This window comes from Suncus etruscus, chromosome 1 (genome assembly GCF_024139225.1).
Source record: "Suncus etruscus isolate mSunEtr1 chromosome 1, mSunEtr1.pri.cur, whole genome shotgun sequence".
NCBI lineage: Eukaryota > Metazoa > Chordata > Mammalia > Eulipotyphla > Soricidae > Suncus > Suncus etruscus.
In genome coordinates, this window is record NC_064848.1 from 158,994,354 (window position 1) to 159,022,065 (window position 27,712).

Sequence of the window (27,712 nt, forward strand, 5' to 3'; positions counted from 1 at the left end):
AGCAGGAACCATGGCCATTAAGTGCAAACCCCGCCCCCCCAGTAGGTGTGTGAGCACTACAAGAGCCCTCAGCAAGCACCACAACCAAAATGTATGTGAGCACAACCAAGAGTGATCCCCAAGCATGCACCTGCACTGAGTGTGTGGACCCCTCACCCCCAGTTAATAACACAAATGATAACAAAAGGGGGTGGATCAAAATAAAACAAAAATGTTTACAGAAAAAGTAACCTATTTACCTATCCTAAGAACAACATTTAAGGGGCCGGAGAGATAACATGAAAGTAAGGCCTCTCTTCTCTCTCTTCTCTTTTTCTCTCTCTCTCTCTCTTCTCTCTCTCTCTCTCTCTCTCTTCTCTCTCTCTCTCTCTTCTCTCTCTCTCTCTCTCTCTCTCTCTCTCTCTCTCTCTCTCTCTCTCTCTCTCTCTCTCTCTCTCTCTCTCTCTCTCTCTCTCGGGGTCATACCTGGCGACACTTAGGGGTTACTCCTGGCTCTGCACTCAGAAGTCACTCCTGGCATGCTCGGGGGACCACATGGGAGGCTGGGATTCGAACCAGGGTCCATCCTATACTGGCTGTGTACAAGGCAAACACCTTACTGCTGTGCTATAGCTTCGGCCCCAACCATCAGCTTCTTAAACTCAATAAAGCACAGTATATTTAACAAGACTTCAGCAGTTGGCACCAAATCTTCACACGTACACTGGTTTGGGCTGACAACTCTGAGGCCTTCTCAAAATGGGAGGCAGGCAGGTTCCCCTGTCTGCCTCCAAACACAGTAGCCCATAGCCACAGAAATGGCCCATCTCCACTTCTTCACTCTATCACACTGCAAAGCCACCAGATCTTTTGGGCTGGGCAGTGCAGCTACATAATGTGGCCATGAGACACCTCAAAATTTCATAATAGTGTCAGTCCAAATCACAGCAAATCTGATGGGAAAGATGAGTAAAGACCACCAAGTTTACACAGAAAGCTCAACTAGCACCAGTCACAGACCAGTAAACCCGTAGTGACTTTAGTAATACCACTGAGAACAATTATTACACATTGATTCTTATTATGCAGTAAATTATGCATACTTAGTATGCAGTAAATTTGTGCCTATGTGGAACTGCAGAACACTATGGAAGGAAGGTCATGAGGTGGTGGGATTGGTGCTTGCACATTTAATGCCTGAGAATACTGTATTACAAACAACTTGGTAAATAATGGTGTTTTAATGAAATTAAAACATACATACATGCTCTCAACAAAACTCCAAGTAGGCTTTAGAATAAAAACATTTTTTAAACTGCCAGGAGGAATTGCAATGACGGTGACATACATGCAAGGAATGTCCTCTACTACTGAGTTACACACAGCCTCAACCAAAAGAACTTGTTTTAGGGGAGGGAAGAAGAGCTTTTGGGTACCACCTGTAGTGCTCAGGCACTAATCCTGGATCTGTGCTCAGGAGTGACACTGAGCAGTGCTCAGAATACCATAAACAGTGCTGGGGTTTTGAACTGGGTTGGCTGCATGCAAGACAAGCACCTTAACCCTTATGCTAATTCTCTGGCTCTACTAGTTAGCTATCATTTAAAAGTGCATCTATACCAGATATATGGTTAAATGAACCATTTCATTTGTTCTTCAGTTCTCTAATATAGACAGTATTATTATTATTATTTTTTTTGTGGTTTTTTGAGTCACACCCGGCAGTGCTCAGGGGTTATTCCTGGCTCCAGGCTCAGAAATTGCTCCTGGCAGGCACAGGGGACCATATGGGGCGCCGGGATTCGAACTGATGACCTCCTGCATGAAAGGCAAACGCCTTACCTCCATGCTATCTCTCCGGCCCCCAGACAGTATTATTACACCCATTTAATAAATGAAAAACACAAATAAAAAATTAAAAAACATTAAAGAGCTTAAGTAACTTGCTCAAAGTCACAAAGCTAGAGGCACAACCTAGTCTCAAACAAGTTTGCCTGAAAAGATCCATCTATGTTATCACCAATTCTAATTTATTTATTTATTTATTTATTTATTTATTTATTTATTTATTTATTTATTTGGCCCACACCTGGTGATGCTCAGGGGTTACTCCTGGCTATACGCTCAAAAATCACTCCTGGCTTGGGGGACCACATGGGATGCCGGAGGATCGAACTGCAGTCCTAGGCTAGCGCCGGCAAGACACACCTTACTGCTCTGTGCTACCACTCCAGCCCCTAGTTTGTTTTTAATTAAATATAAAGCAACTGATGCCGTATTTCTAGTTAGATAAGACTATCAAACCAGTAACACTTAATATTTTCCAAGCAGAGCCTGGAGTAAGACCTAAATACAGCCAGGGGTGGCCCAACCCCATCAAACAAAAGTAAGATCAACCAACTCTCTTATTTAAAAATCAATAAAAGTTACTAACTCATCCAGGGAGCCAGGAAGGCTTGCTTACACGGCCAACCTGGGTTCAATCCCCAGCATCCCATATGGTCTTTCCTCCACCCTAAGCCTGCAAGGAATGATTATTGAGTGCAGAGCTAGAAGTAACCCTGAGCATTGATAAGTGTCCCACCCAAGCCCTCAAAAGTAATTAATTTATTTATTAAAATAATATTCCTTAACTACTGCTTTGGACTAGAAGTACAATTCTGACATACAAGACAAGACTCACAGACCAAACGAATACCAAGAATCCAGGTGGAGGGCAGGGGAGGTGACTCAAAGGGCTGGAGCACAAGCTATGCATGCAGGACCAAAGGTTCCATCCTTGACACCGTAGGATCCCAAGCAGCATGCAATGAGTAGCCTCTGAGTAGTGCTAGATATGGTCCCAAAGCAAAACAAAAAGGACTTGGTGTATTCTAGCTACAATTGCCCTTCAAATTAAAACACACAAAGTTGCTGCCCATAATAAATAAAAATGGTTTAGCAATTAAGAATCTTGTTATTAATTGAAATAAAAAAATCTATTGCGAGAGTCTTTAGATTCTTTTTATAGTTAGTATTCATCAATAAATATCTTGATTTATTTATAGTGTATTTCTGTAATGTTAATGTAAAATTTAAAGTATTTTTAATGGAAATCCATTGCATAAAATTAATTTGTATTAATTTGATTAATAAATTGTTAGCTAATTAAAAAAAACAAATGAAATATACAGCATTTTATAACATTTAATATGCTTGAAGCAGGTCAGCAGATCAACTGTGCAATTTAATAAAAATATTGAATAAAATATATATTGAATTAAATATTGAATAAAAATAACTGTTATTCTAGGAAGTGATATTAAAATTCCCAAATCAAAACCATATAATTTTATGAGCATTAAAATTGGTGTGACTGATATAAAAATACAGACTAGATCAGTGGTATCAAACTCAATTTACCTGGGGGCCGCAGGAGGCAAAGTCGGGGTGATCCTTGAGTGCAAAGTCAGTAGTAAGCCTTGAACATTGGGGTGTGTGACCCAAACAATTAAAACAAAACAAAACAAAAAATGATTCCTCTAGGGCAGGACCACAAAATGTTGTACGGAAGGCTGTTTGTGGCCCACTGGCCGAGAGTTTGAGACCCCTGGACTAGATAGACAACACTGGTACCCTTGTAGATTCAAGAAATGGATTACTGGATAGAGACCAAGATTATTTCCATTCACTCAATAATATCTATTAATTAAAAAGCCTAACAAAAACAATTTATTCTAGAATATTTAGTGGAAATAAAAAATGATCAGACTTGAACACCAAACCCATACCAAACCAACGACAACAGAATTGATACCCAATTTACAAGCTGTGCAAGTGGGAAACAGTTACGCTAGCACTATGGGGGTAAGGAGGGAGATATGGGGTGTATGCTGGGAACAGAGGTGGAGGGAAGACAACACTGGGGGTGGGTGGGAATGCCCTTCATTCACTGTCACTTTGTGCCTTAAGTATTTCTGTAAAACAATTGTAATGCACTTTGACTGTAATAAAAATTAAAAAAAAAAAAAAGAATCTTGTTAAAAACTAAAATTAAAGCCCCAAAGAAATAATGCCAAGGAGTTGGAGAGACAGTACAGCGGGTAGGATGCTTGCCTTGCATGCTGCTGGCCTGGGTTAGATCCCTGGCAACCCATATTTACCCTGAATAATGTCAGGAGTAATTCCTGAATGCAGATCCAGGAGCCACCCCTGAGTATAGCCAGGTGTGGCCCAAAAACAAAATGGGTGGAGGAAGCTGGAACTCAATTCCTAGCAATTTTATGTACCATTTACAAGTCAACTATTCCAATAAGATGGATTATGGTTATAAATTTTTTTCTTAGTGGGGGCGCCCACACCTGGTGGTGCTCAGAGCTTACTCCTGGCTCTGTCTGGCGTTCCAGCTGGGGAATTACACCTGGGGATAAAGTACTTAACCTGTAGGTTAAGTACTCTATCCACTGTACTCTCTCTCCACCCCAAGGTCATAAATCTTTTGTTTTTATTGGGGGGGGGCATACCCAGCAATGCTCCTAGCTCTGAGCTCAGGAATCACTCCTTGCTAAGCTCGGGGGATCTAATGGGATACCGAGCATAGAACTTGGGCCAGCCTCATGCAAACAAGCATCCTATGGTTGTGCTATCTATTGAGCCTGTTATAATCTTAATTCTTTGTTTTCCCCCTGGTTTTTGGATCACACCCGGCCGTGCTCGGTTGTTACTTTTGGCTCTATGTTCAGAAATGCTCCTGGCTGCACAGGGGACCATATGAGATGCCAGGAATTGAACTTGGGTCCGTCTGGAATTGAACACGTGCAAGGCAAACACCCTACCACTGTGCTATTACTGCGGTCCAGTGGTCCTAATTCTTGACTCTTTTGTACTAAGCCAACTTTTTATTACTGGCTATGACCTAGGAGAGAGACAGGACATTTAAAAGCAGACTCCAGAGGATCAAATTACTTACATTTACTCCCATTATTCTATCATTATTATAATGGCAAGTGGTACATCATCAGCTGACAAAAATTAGCTAACAGAAAATGGAATAAAGTAATTTAAAAAAAAATCTCAATTTCCGCTAGTTAAGTACTTTTACAAAACAAATACAAACTGTGGAGTCAATTTAATAATTATAGTTTCCTGTTGGAAGAAACGGACATAAAAAAATTTCACTGAGGGCGGAGAGATAGCACAGTGGTAGGGCATTTGCCTTGCACATGGCTGACCCAGGACGGACCTGGGTTCTATTCCCAGCACCCTATATGGTCCCCAAGTCTGCCAGGAGAGATTTCTGAGCACAGAGCCAGGAGTAACCTCTGATGGCCACCAGGTGTGACCCAAAAAACAAAAACAAAACCAAACAAAAAAAATCTACTGAAAAAATTCCACTAATGGGGCTGGAGAGATAGCATGGAGGTGGAGTGTTTGCCTTGCATGCAGAAGGACAGTGGTTCAATTCTCAGCATCCCATATGGTCCCCCGAGCCTGCCAGGAGCGATTTCTGAGTGTAGAGCCAGGAGTAACCCCTGAGCGCTGCCGGGTGTGACCCAAAAACAAAAACAAACAAAATCCACTATTATCTCCCAATGATGAGTAAGACTGATAAGCATCGTGTAAAAACTTTGAATCTAACTTATGGGGCTAGAGCATATCTGCCTTGCGTATAGATGACCTGGGTTTGATACCCACCATCCCAGATGATACCTGGAGGTTGGCCAGAAGTAATTCCTGAATATAGAGCCAGAAATAACTCCTGAGGATCACAAGGTGTGGCCCAGAAACAAAACAAGAACTTTTTTCTTGAATATATTTATTTAAGCACCATGATTGCAAACATGTTTGTAGATGAGTTTCAGTTATTAAAAAAAAAGTACATGTCCCTCACCAGTGCAACCTTCCCAACACCAATGCCTCCCATCTCCTTCCTCCTCCATCTCCTGCCAGGCACTCTATTTCTCTCACTCATTACCATTATCATGATAGTTGTTGGTGTAGTTATTTCTCTAACTGCACTCACCAATTTCTGTGGCAAGCTTTATATCATTGGCTGGTCCTTTCAAACCTCATTTCTAATGTCTCTGGGTATTCTTACTATATTATTAGTATACTGTCTTTTACTTTTCTTAAATCCGACAGATGAGTGAAACTATTCTGTATCTATCTCGCTCTCTCTCTGACTCATTTCACTCAGCATAATAGTTTCTATGTCCATCTATGTAGAGGAAAATTTCATGACTTCATTTTCCCTTGACAGCTGCACAGTATTCCATTGTGTATATGTACCTCAGATTCTTTAGCCACTCATCTGTTGGACATCTGGGTTATTTCCAGATTCTGGTTACTGTAAAAAAAACTGCAATAAACATGGGCATGCAGAGGGCAAAACAAAAACTTTAAATCTAACTAAAAGATCAGAAGTAAGGGGGCTGGAGAGATAGCATGGAGGTAAGGCATTTGCCTCGCATGCAGAAGGCCAGTGGTTCGAATCCCCTGAGCCTGCCAGGAGTGATTTCTGAGCACAGAGCTAGGAGTAACCCCTGAGTGCTGCCGGGTGTGACCCAAAATCCCCCCCAAAAAGATCAGAAGTAGCTTAGGTACATTAAATAATATATAATGCATACTGGCAAAATATACAATGGTATGTAAAACAAAGTGAAAATCATCTAACCTAATGCTTAATGAGAAAGGAGTTGTCTGAGTTTTTGGGGGGGTTTTGATTTTTGTTTTTTGGGCCTCACTAAGCAGTTCCCAGGGGTTACTCCTGGACCTGCACTTAGAAATCACCCCTGGCTGGCTCAGGGAACCATATGAAATGCCAAGGATTGAAACCAGGTCAGCCTCATGCAAGGTAAATACCCTACCCACTTGCACTATTGCTCCAACCTCAAAACGTAAAATTTTTAAAGTATCATTACTCAACGTGGTAACTGGAACTAGTCAGTTAATTTTCTGGTCAGCTAATTAATATATATCACAGTTTCTGTCTGGTCCCAACCCTAGTTATCTACCACTAATAACAGCTTGTGTTCACAATGGACAGTCATTTTCTGTGAAATCCACTGCAGTCACCTTAACAAAACTATTTACATGATGGTCCAAGTAAGTGTGGTACTGATCTGGCTAGAATGAAATTCAATAGCAAATAATCCTGAACAGCCAATCTGTCATCCCTTAATAGACACTTGAGAGAGGAATGAGTGAAACTGTATTGAGTCGAAGGAATTTCCCTATAGTCAGACTTCTGCCCCTAAATAGTGTTTATTTTTAAAGCCTTTCATCTCATCTTTACCTCAACTATCTGCAGGTGTAGAGTTAGATATTCCAAAACTTTACTATTTGTTATAAATGAGGGCTTGCCCAGCTGTCTCCCTGGTCCCATTATAACACTCTTAATAGCTACTTTTCAAAAACTAGAAAAAAATAAGTAGTGGGCTTATTCAAATATGAAACAGCCACAAAACAACTCTACAACTTTTTTTTTTGGGGGGGGGGTTGGGCCACACCTGGCAGCACTCAGGGGTTACTCCTGGCGCTGTGCTCAAAAATCACTCCTGGCAGGCTCGGGACACCATACGGGATGTAGGGAATCGAACCCAGGTCCATTCCGGGTCCGCTGCATGCAAGGCAAACATCCTACCGCTGTGCTATCACTCTGGCCTCACAACTTTTTTTTTTGGGTCACTCCCGGCGGCACTCAGGGGTTACTCCTGGCTTTACGCTCAGAAATCGCTCCTGGTGGGCTCGGGGGCCATATGGGATGCCAGGATTCGAATCACCGTCCTTCTGCATGCAAGGCAAACACCTTATCTCCATGCTACTCTCCAGCCCTTCACAACTATTTTTTTTTTTTTGGTTTTTGGAGCCACACCCGTTTGATGCTCAGGGGTTACTCCTGGCTAAGTGCTCAGAAATTGCCCCTGGCTTGGGGGGACCATATAGGACGCCAGGGGATCGAACCGTGGTCCTTCCTTGGCTGGCGCTTGCAAGGCAGACACCTTACCTCTAGCACCACCTCGCCGGCCCCACAACTAATTTTTTAAAAGGAAGATCACTAAGTATCTCAAACCTCAAGTGCCTGGTTGTTTTTTTTTTTTTTTGTGGTTTTTGGGTCACACCCGGCAGTGCTCAGGGGTTACTCCTGGCTCCATGCTCAGAAATTGCTCCTGGCAGGCACGGGGGACCATATGGGACGCTGGGATTCGAACCGATGACCTCTTGCATGAAAGGCAAACGCCTTACCTCCATGCTATCTCTCCAGCCCTCAAGTGCCTGTTTTATGTTTTTTTGTTTGTTTTTTGGCTAGGTTCAGGGCTCACTCCTGGCTCTACACATTGAGGGATCCCTCCTGGCAGGGCTTAAGGGACCAAATAGGATGCTAGTGATTGAACCTAGATTGACTGTGCAATGCAAGCACCCTACTATCTCTCTGACGCCTAAGTCTGAAGTGTTTCAAAACCAGAGAGAATATGTGCCTTGCTTTCTTGAGGCTCTGAGTTGGATGCCCATCACAACAGGGTACCTGTCCAAAAGCACCATTGGATGTAGCCCTGGGCCTCTTGAAAGGTGGAAGGCCAGCATATCACCACATTCGAGCACTGAACCAACAGGGCCTGCATTGACTACTGCTGAGAGTGATTCCTATGGGGGAAAAATAAGACAAAGGACTGGACTAAAAGTTCCAGAGCAGTGGTATAGCTGTCTTGCATGCAGTCTACTAGGTTCAACCCCCTGAACCCCAAATGGTTCCCTGAACCCATCACGATCATCTCTGAGATAAGAACCAGGAGCTCAGAACTCAAATAGCTGGAGTACACACTTTGCACTTTGCACATACGAACCCTGAGTTCAATCTCAAGCTCCACAGGTATCCCTGAAGCACCCAGCCATGAGCAGCCAGCCACCAGCACCATAGGGTGTGACATCCACCAAAAAATTCTTTTTTTGCTTTGACTGAGCCACACCCTGTGCAGGTGTACTTAGGGCCATTCCTGACTCTGTTGATGAGGGACCATGTGCTGGGGGTTCAAACAAGTGTCAGCAGGATGCAAGACAAGTGCCTTAACCTCTATAGTGTCTTTCTAATCGTCCTCAAACGATACACATTTTTATAACAGCTAACTTAATCTTTTTTGAGATCTTTATTTCTTCTTATAACTTTTACTATATAGTATCTTCTTTATTACTCTGTAGTACTCCCTTAAGCATTTCCTATAAGACAGATCTAATAGTAATGAAATCCGAGGGAAGGAAAGAAGGAAGTTTATTGTGGGTTGAATGATAGATCAAAGGACTGAGTGCATGCTTTGCATGCAGGAGGTACGGGTTTACTCATTCATTCCCTAGCGCATGCCAGGAGATACCCCTAGCACCACACTCAGTGCGCCCCCACAAATCAAACAATCCAAAAAGTGCTATTACAGGGGGCCGGAATGATAGTACAGTGGATAGGATGCTTGCCTTGCACGCAGCTGACCCAGGTTCAATTCCTGGCACCCCATATGGTCCCAGGCCAGCCAGGAATGATTCTTGAACCTAGAGATAGGAGTAACCTGAGTACTACCAGGTGTGGCACAAAAACAAAAGAAGAAAGTGTTATTAAAGGGGCCAGAGAGATAGCATGGAGGTAAGGCGTTTGCCTTGCATCCAGAAGGACAGTGGTTCAAATCCCGGCATCCCATCTGGTCTCCCATGCCTGCCTGAGCGTAGAGCCAGGAGTAACCCCTGAGCGCTGCCAGGTGTGACCCAAAAACCAAAAACCGGGGGAAAAAAAAAAAGGAAAGAAAAGTGTTATTACAGTGTTATCAAGGGACTATAGACGGCATACTTTATATTCCCTTTTTATGTGATTTTGGGGCCCTACCACCAGTGTTTAGGGTCTAGGTCTATTCCTGGGATATTGCTAAAAGGGTCACATCTAGTGCTTGGGGGATCATGCAAGGCTGGGTTGTCCCTAGGCCTTCTGCAAGCATGCACACTAGCCTTCTAAGCCTAATCTCCTTGGCTCTTTATCATTTAGGGAGTAGAGCAGAGAACAGACATATGTACCCCTATGTTCTTTCCAGCACTATCCACAACAGCCAAAGCCTGAAATCAATCAAATGTCTAAAAACAAATGACTAGATAAGGAAACTATAGCACGTGTATACAATGGAATATTAATTGAGCATAGGGAAAGACAAAGGCATCCCAATTGCTGCTACATGGAAGAACCTGGAGAGTATTGCATTGAGTGAAATTAGTCACAGGGAGAGAGGCTAATGCAGAATAATCTTATGTGGGATACAGAGACAGAATGGTGGAATAACGAATACCCAAAGACAATAGAAAAAGAACATGAGAAATGGTAGGAAACAAGCTGGGGGCGGGGGCTGGAGGATAGGAGAGGGTGGGGACAATGTCTGTAGTAGAGGGAAGTGTTTAACTGAGAGGAGAGGTGCTAAAAGGGGGTCAAGTGTTATGTATGAAAACAATCAGCAGCAGTACTGTAAGACATAGAAGAAAAAAAAAACAGTACCTCTCATAGAAACAGATTGGTTGGAAGGTAAATGGGGGAAGAGAGGGAACTGAAAGGAAGAAGCAGTAACTGAAGTAAAAACAAAGAAAATCCATCAAAACCAGGGTTGCAACTGCCCCATATGCATGCAAGGTGAATGTCTTCCTTCCTGTTCTAATCTCTCTAAAGTCCCTTTAGACTTCTTTAAAATAAAAGTGAATATAAGAATAATCTTAGGTGGTTGGTTCGAATCCTGGTGTCCCATATATTCCCCTGTGCCTGCCAGGAGCTATTTCTGAGCAGACAGCCAGGAGTAACCCCTGAGCACCGCCGGGTGTGGCCCAAAAAACCAAACCAAAAAAAAAAAAAAAAAAAAAGGGCCCAGAGAGATAGCACGGCAGCGTTTGCCTTGCAAGCAGCCAATCTGGGACCAAAGGTGGTTGGTTCGAATCCCGGTGTCCCACATGGTCCCCCGTGCCTGCCAGGAGCTATTTCTGAGCAGACAGCCAGGAGGAACCCCTGAGCACTGCCGGGTGTGGCCCAAAAACCAAAAAAAAAAAAAAGAATAATCTTAAAACTTACTCTCATTGCATGTAGAGCACTTGCACTGATGTGGGAGGCCTTGGGTTCAAATCCTGGCACAGCATGGTCCCATGAGCACTGCCAAGGAGACCCCTGATCATGGAGCTAAGAGTAGCTCCTGCATACAGTGGTGGTATGTGGCCCTAAAACCTTCCAAAAAACCACGTATTTCTTATTAATATTATTTTAGTATTCATCTGTTAATACAAGTGATGCCTCTTCTCAGTACATTTTCTGATTTTTCACTGTTTACTCATTAAAGTTGAAGAAACTGCCCCAGCACACAGAAGTTTCAGTCCATCATCCTACATCTGGGGAGGGGGTACAGGGCTGGAAATGGAACTAACCATCACGGCCAGTGACTTAATCATGCCCAAGTAATGAGGCCTCCTGAAAACCCTTTAAATGAGGGAGGATGTAGCTCAGACAAAGTGCACTTTGTCTGGGCTTAGTCCCTGCCCCTAAGTGGGGTTCAGAGAACGAAGTTGGTAAACACATGGAGGTGATAGATGGATGCTATTCCCAGAGAGCAAGGACGTTCCACACCCCTTTCATCAGACCTCGTCCTCTTTCAGCTGGCTGATCCTGAGTTGGTAGCCTCAATAATCAATGGTGATCCCAGTGAGCTAAATGCTTGTCTAGTTTCTTTGAGCTACTCCAGCAAATGAAACAAACCTGAGGAGGAGGTGTGGGGCTCCTCTCATGTACAGCTGGTTGGTCAGAGCACAGCGATAGGCTTGATTCATAACTGGCAACCAAAGTGGGAGGAGTGGGGAAGAAGGGTGACAGTCTTTTGGGCCTGAGCCTTGACCTTGTAGGAATGAATAAATCCAGATAGCACCACACCTAAACAGGTGAAGGGCACCTGGCTGCTATCCAGAGAACTCAAGAAATGCTTAGCATGAAATCTCCCTACTCTCTTCCAAATCTAGTCACCAAAGTACCAGAGTTATACATGCAAGAATGCTTTTCCTTTATGAGATTTTACTATCATTTCTTCAATATTGAAAAAAAGAAAAATAGGAAAGAATCCCTAAATCCAGCTTTATAAAGATTAAAAATCAAAATGAATCTACCTTTTGAACCCAAAAAATAGAATTCCAATTCTATAGAGGTATTCAGCTGAGAGTTCCTACTTCTAAAAAGCATTTACCTTCATTGTAAGGTACTGGGTTGCCAATCTTCGATCCAACTGCTTCAGCTGACTTTAAAACGTCTAACTCCATCAAAATAACTACTTTCCTAAAAAGGCAAAAAAAAAAAAAAGTTAGAAAATATAAATGTCTAAGTTCTTCAAATAACAAGCTACTTAAAAAGCTTTCCCCCAATAATCATTTTGATAAAGCTATTGCTCTATGTCAATTGCTTTTCATTACTGAATAACTTGAGAAATACATGATATCACTTCCTACATAAATATTTCCCTTAACATTTCACAGCATCATTATCAAGGCTTTTTATGATTGCAGGGTTTTCATTTCTCATCTAGTCCCTTAATTAAAATGCAGCTTCTTTACTATATACCTATCTTCAAGGAGCAAATGACATGATAAGAATTTAAATTATTAACCACAGGATATATGGCACAACAAGAGAGGATCAGTTTTCAGAAACATACTTATCTAAATCATTACCTTTTCCCAGTAAAAACCATTATGATCAGATTTATGTAATTATTATCTAGGGCCAGAGCAATAGTACAGCAGCAGGTAAGGTGCTTGCCTTGCACGGTGCTGACCTGGGTTCAAGCCCTGGCATTCTATATGATCCCACAGCCCATCAGGAGTAAGTGTAGAGGCAGGAGTAAATCATGAGCACCTCCAGGTGTGCCCCCAAACTGTCTCTTAAAAAAGAACCATTATCGGGCCCGGAGAGATAGCACAGCGGCGTTTGCCTTGCAAGCAGCTGATCCAGGACCAAAGGTGGTTGGTTCGAATCCCGGTGTCCCATATGGTCCCCCGTGCCTGCCAGGAGCTATTTCTGAGCAGACAGCCAGGAGTAACCCCTGAGCACCACCGGGTGTGACCCAAAAACCAAAAACCAAAAAAAAAAAAAAAAAAAAAAAAAGAACCATTATCGGGGCCGGTGAGGTGGCGCTAGAGGTAAGGTGTCTGCCTTGCAAGAGCTAGCCAAGGAAAGGACCATGGTTCGATCCCCCAGCGTCCCATATGGTTCCCCCCAAGCCAGGGGCAATTTCTGAGCGCATAGCCAGGAGTAACCCCTGAGCATCAAACGGGTGTGGCCCGAAAAACCAAAAAAAAAAAAAAAAAGAACCATTATCAAGGCATTTACAGACCTCTGATTCATCTTTAACTCTGATTAAAACCTTTCAGTAACTTCCCAAAGACTGACTATAGGCTGCAAATAAACCTCTTTCATAGAGCCTGCCAGGCTCATAATGGTTGGGCCTTGCTCACCTCTCTCCAATGACTCTACCTATGTGCAGCTCTGCTTTCAAACCAGTTCTTACTACTGCAGTTTGTGCTTGCCACCCCACCATTGGTACAGGTTGCCTTCTGAGCTTTTGTTTTAGGGCAGCACCTGCATACAAGGTAAGCACCTTATCATTTCTCTCTCTTCTCTCTCTCTCTCTCTCTCTCTCTCTCTCTCTCTCTCTCTCTCTCTCTCTCTCTCTCTCTCTCTCTCTCTCTCTCCTTCCCTCCCTCCCTCTCTCTCCCTCTCCTTCCCTCCCTCCCTCTCTCTCCCTCTCCCCCCCACAGCCTATACAGGTCACTCTATAATGGTGTTCTCTCATTTTACCCAGTATAATCTGCATTTCTGATTCTCATCTCAAACATCACTTCAAGAGACACTGCCTAAATCTGACCAGATGTCTGTTAGGCTTTCTTCTATATGCACACATATAATTTCTTTTAATTCATATGTATTAACATATAGTTAGTAACAAACATAGTTTATATGTTCATTTTAGATATTTAATCCCCTAGTTTCCTGATTATACCTTCAATAAAGGCAGGTATCTTCCAATGCATTATTAATGCAGCAACTGCTCTAGAAGCTGTTGCTCAACATACACTTAAATGAAAATGTCATGATCATGCCTATATTTTACCAAGTACTGCAATAAGAAGGAATCTGAAGTGAACATAAGAGACAGTGAATCCAACAGAACTCACAGTGGCTGAATTAGGGTAGTGGCAATAGAAATTTAAAAAGAATAGAGGATCAGAGGTAGGCAGTAGTTAAAGCAGTTGCCTTGCACGTGAATGGCACTGGTTCAATCCCCAACTCAGCCACATGTAAAAGGGTGTTTGCCTTGAAGGAGGTAAACTGCATTCAATCCCTCAATACAGCATTAGGTCCACTGAACACCACTCTGAGCCCCTAAGCACAGAGACAGAAATTAGCCCTGGGCACTCCTCATCCCTCAAACACAAACACTGTAAATTGTATATTCAATTGAGAAACTATGCTTTCAAATAAAGAATAACCCTATTTCCTCAACAAATAAACAGTGAGAAAAAAAATACATAGATTCAAAGAGACTTTAAAGACCACATATTCTCATGAAGATTTTACTCTGGATCCAAATTCAAATCAATTATACACAAAGACAAAAGCATACACACAAATGGCTGGAAATTGACAACAAACAGAATGTTTGATATACTAGTATAAAAAATGTATTTTTATGAGGCTGGAGCAATGGCACACCTGAGACAGACCCAGGTTCTATTCACGGCATCCCATATGATCCCCTGAGCCTGACAGGAGCGATTTCTGAATGCAGAGCCAGGAGTAAGCCCTGAGTACTGCTGAGTGTGGCCCAAACTCCACCCCCAAAAGTTGTTTGGTTTGTTTTTGGTTTTGTTTTTGGGTCAAACACAGCGGCACTCAGGAGTTACTCCTGGCTCTGCACTCCAAAGTCGCTCCTGGCAGGCTCGGGGGACCATATGGGATGCCGGGATTCGAACCGGGGTCCTCCTGTGCTGGCCACATGCAAGGCAAAAACGCAAGGCCTTACAGAGGTGCTATTGCTCCAGCCTCCTAAAAGCATTTTTAAAAGAGCTCTTGAGGGTGCTGGAGAGATAACATGGAGGTAGAGTGTTTGCCTTGAATGCAGAAGGACAGTGGCTCGAATCCCAGCATCCCATATGGCCCCCCAAGCCTGCCAGGAGCGATGTCTTTTTCTTTTCTTTTTCAGTTTTTGGGTCACACCCGGCAGCGCTCATGGGTTACTCCTCGCTCTGTGCACAGAAATCACTCCTGGCAGGCTCAAGGTACCATATGGGATGCCGGGATTCGAACTACCGACCTTCTGCATGAAAGGCAAAAGCCTTACCTCCATGCTATCTCTCCAGCCCTGCAAGGAGCGATTTCTGAGTATAGAGCCAGGAATAACCGCAGAGCGCTGCTGGGTGTGACACTCCCCCCCCAAAAAAAAAGTTCTTGGACAAAATACAGCTGATAGAAAATTGCCTTGTATGCAGTCAACCCAATTTGGATCACCAACATCTATATGGGTGCTTGCCCAGTAGTTGGCTGAGATTGCAACCCTGGTTCAAATTCTGGTATTCGGTTTATTTGTTTCTAGGGGATCACACTGAAGATGGCTTAGAGTTTACTCCTGGCTTTGCACAAGTAATCACTTCTGGCAAGCTCAGGGGACCACACGGATCCCAGGGAACGAACCCAGGTCCACCACATGCTGCTAGGTCAAGACTGTACCTGCTGTACTATTGCTCCTGATTCTTGGTTCAAAGTCTGGCATCACAAATGTTTCCCTGAGCACTGCCAGGCATGGAGCCTGAGTACCACCAGGTGTGGTACAAAACAAAACAAAAACTAAAAAAGTTAAAATCGAAGAGATAGCACAGCGGTGTTTGCATGCAAGCAGCTGACTCAGAACCTAAGGTGGCTGATTTGAAACCCGGCGTGGCGTCCCATATGGTCCCCTGTGACTTCCAGGAGCTGTTTCTGAGCAGATAGCCAGGAGTAGACCCTGAGCAACACCAGGTGTGACCCCCCCCAAAAAAAAAAAATCAGATGTGAAACAGATATAAATAAAAACAGAATTGGGTATTAGGTGAAAATAGATAAAATTATGTATAAAGTGACATACACATCTGTATACACACATATACTGACATTAGGGAGACTGTCTCCCCAGGTGATAAGGGGTTGGTTCAAGTGATGCCGAGGATCAAAACTGGAGCTCCACATGCAAACCAAGCATTTTAACTCATCGAACTATCTCCCAGGCCCAATTCACACATATGTTTTACTCTACTTGGCCTTAAGAAACAATATGCTAAGGAGTCAGATTTCATATTGAATCCCATATGTTTAATATTATATATTTAGTATATACATATTGGTATAAAATATACAATACCTTTCAAATATTTTAAATTACTGGTTTTTGAGCTATACCTGGTGGTATTCAGGGATCACTCCTGGCAGGCTTTTGGGACTATAATGATGTCAGGAACCAACCCCAGCTCAGCTGTGTGGAGGCAAGCACATGACCTGCCATACTATCTCTGTGGCATGAAGATCTCTCCCACCAAATAAAAATTTGAATATAAAACTAGGACTTATATTGAAGAATAAACATTTAAAAACTGCCCAAATTTTTGGAGAAAAAAGGGAGAACATCAACAAAACATTGCTAAAATACTGTACACATGACACTTGATTGGAAACAATATGACATTCTAATGATCTGTGTTAGTGAAAATGTGGAGAAAATGGAAACCCAAACACTATTAGTGAGAATGTACATTGTGTAATGTATACATTACAGAATACATTCTGGTAGTATCTCAAAAACTTTATCATAAAGCTACCCTTTGACCCAGCAATTCCACTGTTAGATGGAAAAATAAACATGTCCACAGAAAAACTTATACACAAAAATCTATAGCATTGTTTATAAGACAAAAAAATAGAAATAACCCAATATTTAAAAAAGGGTGTGCCTTAAATACAATTGTGAAAGACTTGTATTTCAAAAATAAAATAAAATAAAATAATGGGTAAAGTAAACGTAACATATCCATATAAAAAGGTATTTGGTCATATAAAGAATTAAGGAGCAAAAAAGAAAGTACAGAAGTTAAGGTGCTTGGGTTTTTTTGCATAGAGCTTATCCTGGTTCCATCTCTGACACTACACAAGGTCCCCCAATTACTACCTGTGAGGTCTCTGCACACACTGTCAGCCCTGAGCACTATCAAATATGGCCCCAAAAGAAAAATCAACAAAAGCACAACACAATTTTACAAACACACTTAAAAGAAAACATCTTTTGGAGGCTAGAGTAATAGGATAATTGGGCAGGATGTTTGCCTATCACAAGGTTAAGCTTTGTTCAAGCCCTGGCATCAATGATTTTTCAAGCCCACCAGGAATGATCCTTGATTGCAGAGTCAGGAGTAAGCCCTGAACACTGCCAGGTGTGACACAAAAAGCAAAATAAAATAAAATAAAATAAAGCATCTTTTAAACAAAAGAGAACCATATATGATTATGAAATATACATATTATTTCTGTGATATATACATAATAGACAAATCTATGAAAATAAGAAGATTAAGGACTGAGGAGATTAGGGGGGTTGAAGGTTACAGTTAAAGGGCATCATATCTTTTTGTTATTGTTCTGGGGGTTATAATTAGTGGTGCTTTTGAGGTCTTTACAGTGGCCAGACTCAAGCACATGTACTTTACCACTTGAATCACATTCTTGGCACCCTAACAAAGTTTCTTTTGGAAGAGATAAAATATTCCAATATTAACTGTGATAGCAATTATCTAACTCTAAACATACTAAAAAACCATTTAAACCTTAATTGGATAAATTGTATGGTATGTGAACTATAGATCAATAAAGCTATTATTTATTACTTTTGGTTTTAGAATCATACCAGCAGCACTCAGTTTTATTCCTGGTGAACTTCAGGGGATCATATGGGATGACAGAGAATAAATCTGAATCAGTAATGTGCAAGGCAAAGGCCTCACCCTCTACATTATCTCTCTGACATCAATAAAACTGTTATTAAAAATAAGAATAAAAAATCCACCAATACAATAACACAAATGCAGACAAGAGATGAATGGAAAGGACTGCAAACTCAGAATATAATCAGATAAATGGAATATCAATCTCTCTGACTTTGTGACCAATCAATGACTCTCTATATAGCTATCAATAATCTCTTAGAAACTAAAATTTAACTCTTCATAATACTATTCTGCTGCTTCAAAATCATATTGCTTCCCATCACACTCAGAATAAAATCTGAACTCATTACTGGGGCATACAAAATTCCCAGAGTATAAACTATTCATTGGGTGGGGAGGGGAAAAATTACCTCTCCTTTACATGTGATGTAAAGTAAACCTTTACATGCTACAATGTATGGCTTTCCATGCACAAGATCAGAATTTGATCTATAGCACTGCATGGCTCCCTACTACCACTGGGTGACCCCCAACTGTGCTGAAGCACCAAAAACATTGAACATCACTCCTAGTGGTGCTCAGGGGTCACAGAACTCTATGTGAAATGTTCAGGGGAACAAACAGTACTGAGGATCAAATCTGGATTGGATACAAATAAGGCATGTGCCCTATACTATCTCCCTGGCTCCATTTAAAGTCTACTTTAAAATCTTCACAAGTGGGGCCGGAGATATAGCACAGCGGTAAGGCGTTTGCCTTGCATGCAGAAGGTCAGTGGTTCGAATCCCGGCATCCCATATGGTCCCTGAGCCCGCTGGGGGCGATTTCTGGGCGTAGAGCTAGGAGTGGCCCCTGAGTGCTGCCAGGTGTGGCCCAAAAACAAAAAAACAAACAAAAAAATCTTCACTAGTAACTGACTGCTACCATCCAACTTCAGAGCATTGATTTTTGATCATCTGAAATCTAAAAAGAACCCTATTCCCAATGGTAATAACTCTCTGTCCCCCTCCCTTAATTTATTTTTTAATTTGGGGCATGTATAGGGGGCCACATCTGGCAGTGCTCAGGGGTTATTACTGGCTCTACACTCAGGAAGAACTCCTGGCAGGTTCAAAGGACTCACAAGGGATGCCAGAAATCGAATCCAGGTAAATTTTCTTTTAATTCTTATTATCACTAGCTTACAAGGTTTTTTTGTTGTTGTTGCTGTTTTGTTTTGTTTTTGTTTTTGTTTTTGGTCACACCAGGCAACACTCAGGGGTAACTCCTGGCAGGCTGGGGGACCATATGGGATGCTGGGATTCAAACCACCATCCGTCCTGGATCAGCTGTGTGCAAGGCAAATGCCCTACCACTGTGCTATCTCTCCGGCCCCACTAGCTTACAGTTTTATAGAATTTCAGGGGGTTCATAAATTATAACTCAGTATTGATGGATGTTCAAAGAACTCAAAGAAAGCAAGTAACAAACCAAACAAACCACAACTAAGACTCAAAAAGATATAAAAATAGAAATGAGAAAACTCCAAACTGAAATAACAGGACTGAAAAACTTGTTAGGCAAAATGAAAAACTCACTGGAAGGCATCATCAGCAAAGTAACAGCTACTGAGAACAGAATCAGTGAGATGGAAGATGAGCTGCATAATACCTCCATACAAAAGAAGAGCCTTAAAATACAAACAGAAGATGGAAAAAATCCCCAAAGAAAGCAAACAGATGACAATAGAACTCTAGAATAAACTTAATAGAAGAAACAACTTAAGAATTACTGGAGTCTCAGAATCCCAGGAAGAAAACCCCCATGAAGAATAAACAGTCAAGGACATCATTGCTGACAAGTTCCCAGAGTTAAAGAGTGTATATGTGGGTCAGAGAGATAGCACAGTCGGGTTTGCCTTGCAAGCAGCCAACCCAGGACCTAAGGTGGTTGGTTCAAATCCCAGCATCCCATATGGTCCCCCGTGCCTGCCAGGAGTAACCCCTGAGCACCGCCGGGTGTGGCCCAAAAACCACCCCCCCCAAAAAAAAAAAGTCTATATATAACCACATCCTGGATGCGCAAAGAGTACAAGATGCCCTGGTACCAGTACCTAGATGCCCAAGGAGATCCAAGGAAAAACATCTTGCACGCAGCCAACACAGGACTGACCCCAACTCAAATCCCAGCATCCCATATGGTCTCCTGAGCCTGCCAGAAGTAACTACAAAGCGCCACCAGGTACCAGGAGTAACTACAGAGCGTGTGCGACCCGAAAACCAAACCAGGCATGATCCGAAAACCAAAAACCGAGAGAGGGAGAGGGAGAGGGAGAGGGAGGGAAGGAGGGATGGAAGGAGGGAGGGAGAGGGAGAGAGAGAGGGAGAGGGAGAGGGAGAGGGAAAGGGAGAGGGAGAAGAAATACAGATGGCCAAAAGGCACATGAAGAAGTGTTCCACATCATTAATCATCAGGGAGATGCAAAATCAAAACAATAATGAGATATATCACACTACAGAGGCTGGCGCATATCACACTAAAGAACAAAAACAAGTGCTGGCATGGATACGGGGAAAAAGGGACTCTCATTCACTGTTGGTGGGAATGTAGACTGGTCCAGCCTTTCTGGAAAACTTTATGGATAGTCCTCAAAAACTGGAAATTGAGCACCCATATGATCTAACAATACCACTCCTACAGATATACTCTAGGAACACAAAACACAATACAAAAATGTCCTCTGCACTTCTATGTTCATTGCAGCACTATTTACAATAGACAGAATCTAGAAACAACCCAGGTGCCCAACAGAGATGAGTGGCTAAAGAAACTGTGGTACATCTACACAATGGAATACTATGCAGCCATTACGAATAATAAAGTCATGAAATTTGCTTATACATGGATGGACTTAGAGATTATTATGCTGAGTGAAATGAGTCAGAGGAAGAGGGATAGACAGAATAATCTCACTCATTTGTGGGATTTTAGAAAAATAAGAGACAGTATGGTAATAATATCCAGAGACCATAAAGATGAGGGTCAGGAGGACAAGTCCATGGAAGGAAGCTTTCTACAAAGAGTGATGAGTGCAGTTAAAGTAGAGAAGTCATTCACTATGACAATGATAGTTGAACTGATCACTTTGGACAAGAGCTGGGTGCTTAAAGGGATAAAGTGACATGCATGGCACCCCTTCATTAATAACAGTGCAAACCAGTGTCAAAAAGAAAGAGAAACAAAATACCAGAGAGGGAAATAGGGGATACTGGTGACAGTAAAGGTATACTGGTGAAGGGTGGTATATACTGCATGACTGAAACCCAACTAAACAATTACATTATTTAAAAAAATAAATAGGATGAGGGAATAAAAGAAAAAGAAAGATATGATGGGTGGGAAGTACAATTAAGACAGAAAACAGAACAACTATGAAAATACTAGTTGGAAATGATTGATCTGGACAAGAACTGGAAATTAAAAGAAGTAAAGTGAAATGCATGATACCCCTTCAGTAACAAATCACAGTGGCTAAAAGAAAAAGAGAAAGCTTTTAAGTTGCAAGTAATCAATTCATATCCATCATCTTCCTCTTATTTAATCTATCTTAAAACCTGAGTTCATTCTGATACTTTCAATGCCAATTCAACTTTATAAATTTCTCCCTTGACCAATTTCAACCATCTTCAATAAATGTACAAATCAATTTTCCTTTGCATGTAATCAATCTCCAACTGCAATCCCCAAATTGCATAGATACCCTCCTCACTATGTCCCAGTCTGAATATATAGCTCAAGGACACTGAGACCCATTGCAAACAATTGCCTCCCAACCCAACCCACTTTGATTCTAATCCATTCAACATTGAGTTTTCACAACTCCCTACCCAGGTACCTTCCTTATGCTGTCTGACTTCCCTCCTCACCCTAGTCTCCAGCACTATGTCCCTACCACTACTCCCCCACAAAAAAGTCCCAATTGGGTCACAGGCACTCCCTCCGCATGTGTGTTCTCTGAACCTGCTCACATGACAACAACCCACACTAGTCCGAAAAGATAATGTCTTCCCCTCAGCTGAGCTGACACTGTGCAAAATCACAGCCAACCTCTCCCTGTGGACCTCTATTTTGCTAGCCCCACCTTGGCTGTGAATTGAATGACTCATAAAGGAAGAGAGCAAGAAAAATACTTATGTATCATTGTAATATGACAATTATTTCTACCTATCCATCCACACCACACCAGAAGCAACTCCAGAACACTGCCAGGTGTGGCCCCAAAACAAATTAAATAATTAGGGGCTGGAGTGTAGCTCAAAAGTCTGAAGCTCATGCTTGGCATGCAGGAGATGCAGGTTTAATCCCTGGCACTACATGGTCTCAAAGTCACCAAAAACAATCCCTAGGAATAAGCCCTGAGCATGCCCCCCCCAATTAATATTCTCACGTACATAGATACATCTATGAATATAGTCAAAGAAAACAGTAATAAAGCATTTTACATAGTGAAATGCTATGTACAACCAGTACTATAGTGTACTAAGTAACAGAAGACTGAGGCATACTTACAGATAAAAAATGATTGCTGTACACATGCTTTGCACATAGCAGCATCAAGTTTGACAAGTGGGACTAGCATGGTCCCCTGAGCATTAAGCTGGGAGTAGCCACCAAGCACCACCAGATAACCTCACATTCCAACAAAAAGAGAGCTATAAAGTTAAAAGGAATATTGTAGCCATGAACTCTACCACATTAGCTATATCCAAAATCTTTTTGTGTGGTGGGGGCAGAGGAACGTCTTCTAGGTCACATGCAGAAGTGCTCAGGACTGTGTGGGACTGAACCAGGATCAGCTGCATACAAAGGAAGTGCCTTAACCTCTGCTAATATATGGTCTCAACGTTATTCTCTCCAACCACCATGGGTCACACCCAGCAGCTCTCAGGGGTTACTCCTAGCTCTACGCTCAGAAATTGATCCTGGCAGGCTCAGGAGACCATATGGGATGCCGGGATTCAAATCACTGTCCTTCTGCATGTTAGGCAAATGCCTTACCTCCACACTACCTCTCTGGCCCCTGAAAATATATTTGTAAGTATTTATTGTCTTCATTAAAAAAATCTTCAGGACCCGGAGAGATAGCACAGCGGCGTTTGCCTTGCAAGCAGCTGATCCAGGACCAAAGGTGGTTGGTTTGAATCCCGGTGTCCCATATGGTCCCCTGTGCCTGCCAGGAGCTATTTCTGAGCAGACAGCCAGGAGTAACCCCTGAGCATTGCCAGGTGTGGCCCAAAAACAAAAACAAAAAACAAACAAACAAACAAAAAAAAATCTTCAAAAAAAATAGTAAGTTATTTTTAGGAAGTGACATTATAATTATTTTTTCCTTGCTTAGGTCTTAAAATTTATAAGAGCTACTAAAAGATGTTTTTTAAGGGGACCGGATTGATAGCGCAGCGGTAGGGCGTTTGCCTTGCATATGCTGACCCAGGACAGACCTGGGTTAAATCCGCAGTGTCCCATATGGTCCCCCAAGCCAGGAGTGATTTCTGAGCACATAGCCAGGAGTAACCTGAGTGTCACAGGGTGTGGCTCCCCCCCAAAAAAGATGTTTTTTAGGGCAAAAGAGATAATTCAGGGGGTAAAGCTCTTGCCTTGCATGAAGCAGACTTGACTTTGATCCCTGGCATAGCATATAGTTCCCTAAGCATCACCAGGAATAACCCCAGAGTACACAGCCAGGAATAAACCCTCAGCACAACCAGATGTGGACACTTCTCACCAAGAGATGTTTTTCAAAAACAAAAGTGAACAAGAGAATGTGATAAAAAGGGCAAAGGTGAGGTAACAAACTGCAGGTAATTCTAAATAAGCATTCACTGTAAGTGAAGTTGAACTAAAATACCAACCAGATCATTTTTAGACATTTGTTTAATTTAGAAGGATGGTAAGAATAATGACCCACTTTAGATTACTTGCTAACTCAAAATATAAATTCTTCAGGGGTTAAGTTGCTTGCCCTGTGTGAGGTCTACTCCAGTTCAGTCCTCAGCACTGAATATTCCCATCTCCATCCCTCTCTCACTAACATGAGTGATTCCTGAGCACCACTAGGTGCCAGGAATCGACAGGAATAACCCCTGAGCGCTGCCGGGTGTGACCCCCCCAAAAAAAATTTCCATTAATCCAAAGCAGAATGAATGTTTTCAAGTAATAAAACTTGGGGTGTGGGGGAGGGAAAGCAATTCACCAATGAAATCTCTAAGTAAATTCTAAAATTATATACTGCTTATAAAAGGCAAAAAGGAAACAGAGAGAGCTAGAGAGATGGCATGTGCTCAGGGACAGAAGTAAGCCCAGAGCACTATTGAGTGTGGCTCAAAACCTCACCAAAATTAAAAAATGAAAAATAAAACAGGGCCAGAGAAATAGCTTAAAGGGCTGGAGTGCAGAGCTGTCAAACGAAGGGCCCAAGTTAAATCCCCATTACCACTACATGGTGCCCCCTGCTAGCGACACCAGTTATAGCTCTAGAGGCCCAGCACTGCTAGTTCTGAGTATAAAACCATCTAACCAGGGCCCAGAGAGATAGTACAGCGGCGTTTGCCTTGCAAGCAGCCGATCCAGGACCAAAGGTGGTTGGTTCAAATCCCGGTGTCCCATATGGTCCCCTGTGCCTGCCAGGAGCTATTTCTGAGCAGACAGCCAGGAGTAACCCCTGAGCATCACCGGGTGTGGCCCAAAAACCAAAAAAAAAAAAAAAAACCAAACAAACAAACAAAAAAAAAACCATCTAACCATCACTCTTGGGCCAAATAAAACAGGTAATGGCATTCAGGGCTCCTGAGCACTTTTCGGGAGGGCCCTCCACCCCAAAATAATAGACAGCTAGAAAGATAAAATATGGCTAAAGAGATATCAAACTATACTTTGGAAATGTACATAGTAATGTAACATATTTATAGTCAAATGCGTGGGTGGACACTGAGCACACACTGAAAGCACTATAGGGTGTGGCCCAAAGCAAAACGGGATAATAATTTATGCTGTATTTGCTTTTCATGTATTTAAAAGCTATGTTAGATTTGGGGAGCAGAGAGATTGGGGGGGCAGAGGTATTAAGCCATACCTGACTATGCTCAGGGTTTACTTCTGGTTTTGCTCAGGAATAACACCTGGAGGACAACATGTGATGCCAGGGATTGAACTCAGGTTGGCCACCTGTAAGGCCTTCACTCCTGCACTATCTCTGCAGATGTATTATAATTAAACTTTAAAAACTCAAGAAATTATCCAATAGAAATTCCCAACAAAACTCTTGTTTTAGCAGTTTGTTGCCCACGAGTGAATAACAGTTCTGCTCGCCACTTTATTTATAGGATGTAGTGTCTTGCAGGTATTCACATACTTCTTTTTAAACTGGGGAGCTGGAGAGACAGCACAGTAGTAGGGCGTTTGCCTTGCATGCGAATGACCTGGGAGGGACGCAGTTCATTTCCAGGCATCCCATATGGTCCCCTGGGCCAGAAATGCCAGGGGCAATTTCTGAGTGCAGAGCCAGAAGTGACCCCCTGAGTACCGCTGGGTGTGGCCCAAAAACCAATCAATCAATCAATCAATCATTAAAGTTTAAAAAAATTAAAAAATAAATAAACTGGGAGGTGAGGGCACACCCAGAGTTGCTGGGGGTTACTCCCAGTTTCATGCTCAGAGAACTACTGTACATAAATTCCCACATGCACAGTATGTGCTCTAGACCCTTGAGCTATCTGCCTGGCTTAATACTGCCTTTACTGCTTGAAGTGACTCCATTTTTAGACTGTTTTGGTGATGGAGATGGAAACCAATGCCTCATGTCCAACATGCAGTCTATCACAGAGCTCAATTCCCAGTCAGTGACATTTTTTAATAGAGCAAGAGGGGGAGGGAACACATCCTACAGTCTCAGGGATCACTCCTGATGGTTGGGAGTAGGAGAGGGAGACTATATGCATTGCCAGGGATACTTGGTATTCGAGAAGTCCAAGATTGATCCCCAAGGACCAGAGCTGTAGTACAAAAGAAACGACATTTGCCTTGCACAAGGCCAACCCCAGTTTATTCCAATATTCCATATGGTCCCTTGGGCACTACTACAAAGCCAGGAATTACTCGAGTACCATTTGGTCTGCTCCCCCCACACCAATAAAAATTGATTCCTACCATCTGTGATCCCTCAGGAGAGTAGCCCTAAGTGCTGACCATTAAAATTTAAAATACAGGGCTAGAGAGAGAGTATGGCAGGTAAGGTATTTATCTTGCATGCAGTTAAGCCAAGTTTGATCCCTGGCACCCTACATGGTCCTCCAAGCCACCAGGCGAGATTACTAAGCATATAGTGAGAAGTACAACTAAGCATTTCCAGGTGTAGCCCCCACAAAAAAAAAAAAAAAGAAAAAGAAAAACAAAACAAAAACTCTTAATGATGATTGGCCTAGAAAATGGAAAACCTCTCCATCTGACTTGCCGGCTTTACATTTTTTAAGTATTCTGAACCATTCCACCTAGGTCAGCTTTTCAATTGTAACCCATGGATCGAACCTCAGTGTCTATGTGCGCATGAGTTTATGCATTGGCCACCTCTGTCTAATGTCCGTCTGTAATATACATAATGTCTATCTTGTATACTTATCTTTTGCTTTATACATACCCCCTCCTTCCCCCACTCCTCAGCTTACCACCTTACAAATCCTTTTCTAGCCCTTTACTCTCTTACCCCAAATCTATTATCCACAACTCCATTGAATTCTTTTTACCCTCAGTTCTTAACTCCTCAGGAACCAAAATGTTCCCCTCTCCCCCAGCCAGATGCCGACCAGCTCCCAAAGAAAAGACAGATTCCCACCTCACCTTGCCTCAGACCAAGAAGCTGCCACCACCACTGATGCTGATTTGCTCTCAACAGCCCCTTTACTTCCATCTCCCTTCATTATGGACTGTTGCTTGCTACCAGATTTGGTTTCTGAGAAGCCCCCAGCTCGAGGACATTTCCTGATATGTGACTACCCCTGGGAGCCATTTTTCAGACTCCCCAAGATCATGTCGCAGGCTGAAGCTGTGCTCCAGATTTTATCCCCTCCCTAAGACTATTTCAAAAGACTTAAAGGGACATGTATATTTCCTTCAAATATTTCTTTAAATGTATTTCATTGGAGCCGAAGTGATAGCACAGCGATAGGGTGTTTGCCTTACATGTGGCTGACCCAGGACAGACCTTGATTAGTTCCTAGGCATCCCATATGGTCCCCCAAGACAGGAGCAATTTCTGAGCACATAGCCAGGAATAACCCCTGAGCGTCACTGGGTGTAACCCCCCCCCAAATGTATTTCCTTAATAGGCATAACTCTTATTGTCAGGGCCGGAGGGGTGGTGCTAGAGCTAGCCTAAGACAGACCGTAGTTCGATGCCCCCGGAGTCCCATGTGATCCCCCAAGCCAGGAGTAACCCCTAAGCATCAATGGGTGTGGCCCAAATACAAAAAAAAATTTAAAAAATTCTTATCGTCTATCTTCTTATGTAGCGGCAGTTTCCCCCATTTTTTTTTTGATCTATTTAATAAGAAATTCTAGTAGGTAAGTCCCTCTTGTGCTCCAAGTTCATGTTAGAACCAGGATATTAGGATTGTTTGACTTATTTTTACCCCCATTTGCACAATTAGTACAATGTGGCACTGTTCCTTTTTACATAGGCACATTAAAATGGGGAAATCTTACATGTAAAACA

General features: G+C 42.4%; 1 protein-coding gene across 1 annotated transcript in view; it reads right to left on the reverse strand.

Moving 5' to 3' along the window:
* The window catches only part of RPA1 (replication protein A1), a 69,871-nt gene that overhangs the window by 26,097 nt on the left and 16,062 nt on the right, over positions 1-27,712 (reverse strand). The window contains 1 exon segment of the mRNA XM_049782654.1: positions 12,175-12,280. Coding sequence (XP_049638611.1) covers positions 12,175-12,280 — 106 coding nt within the window.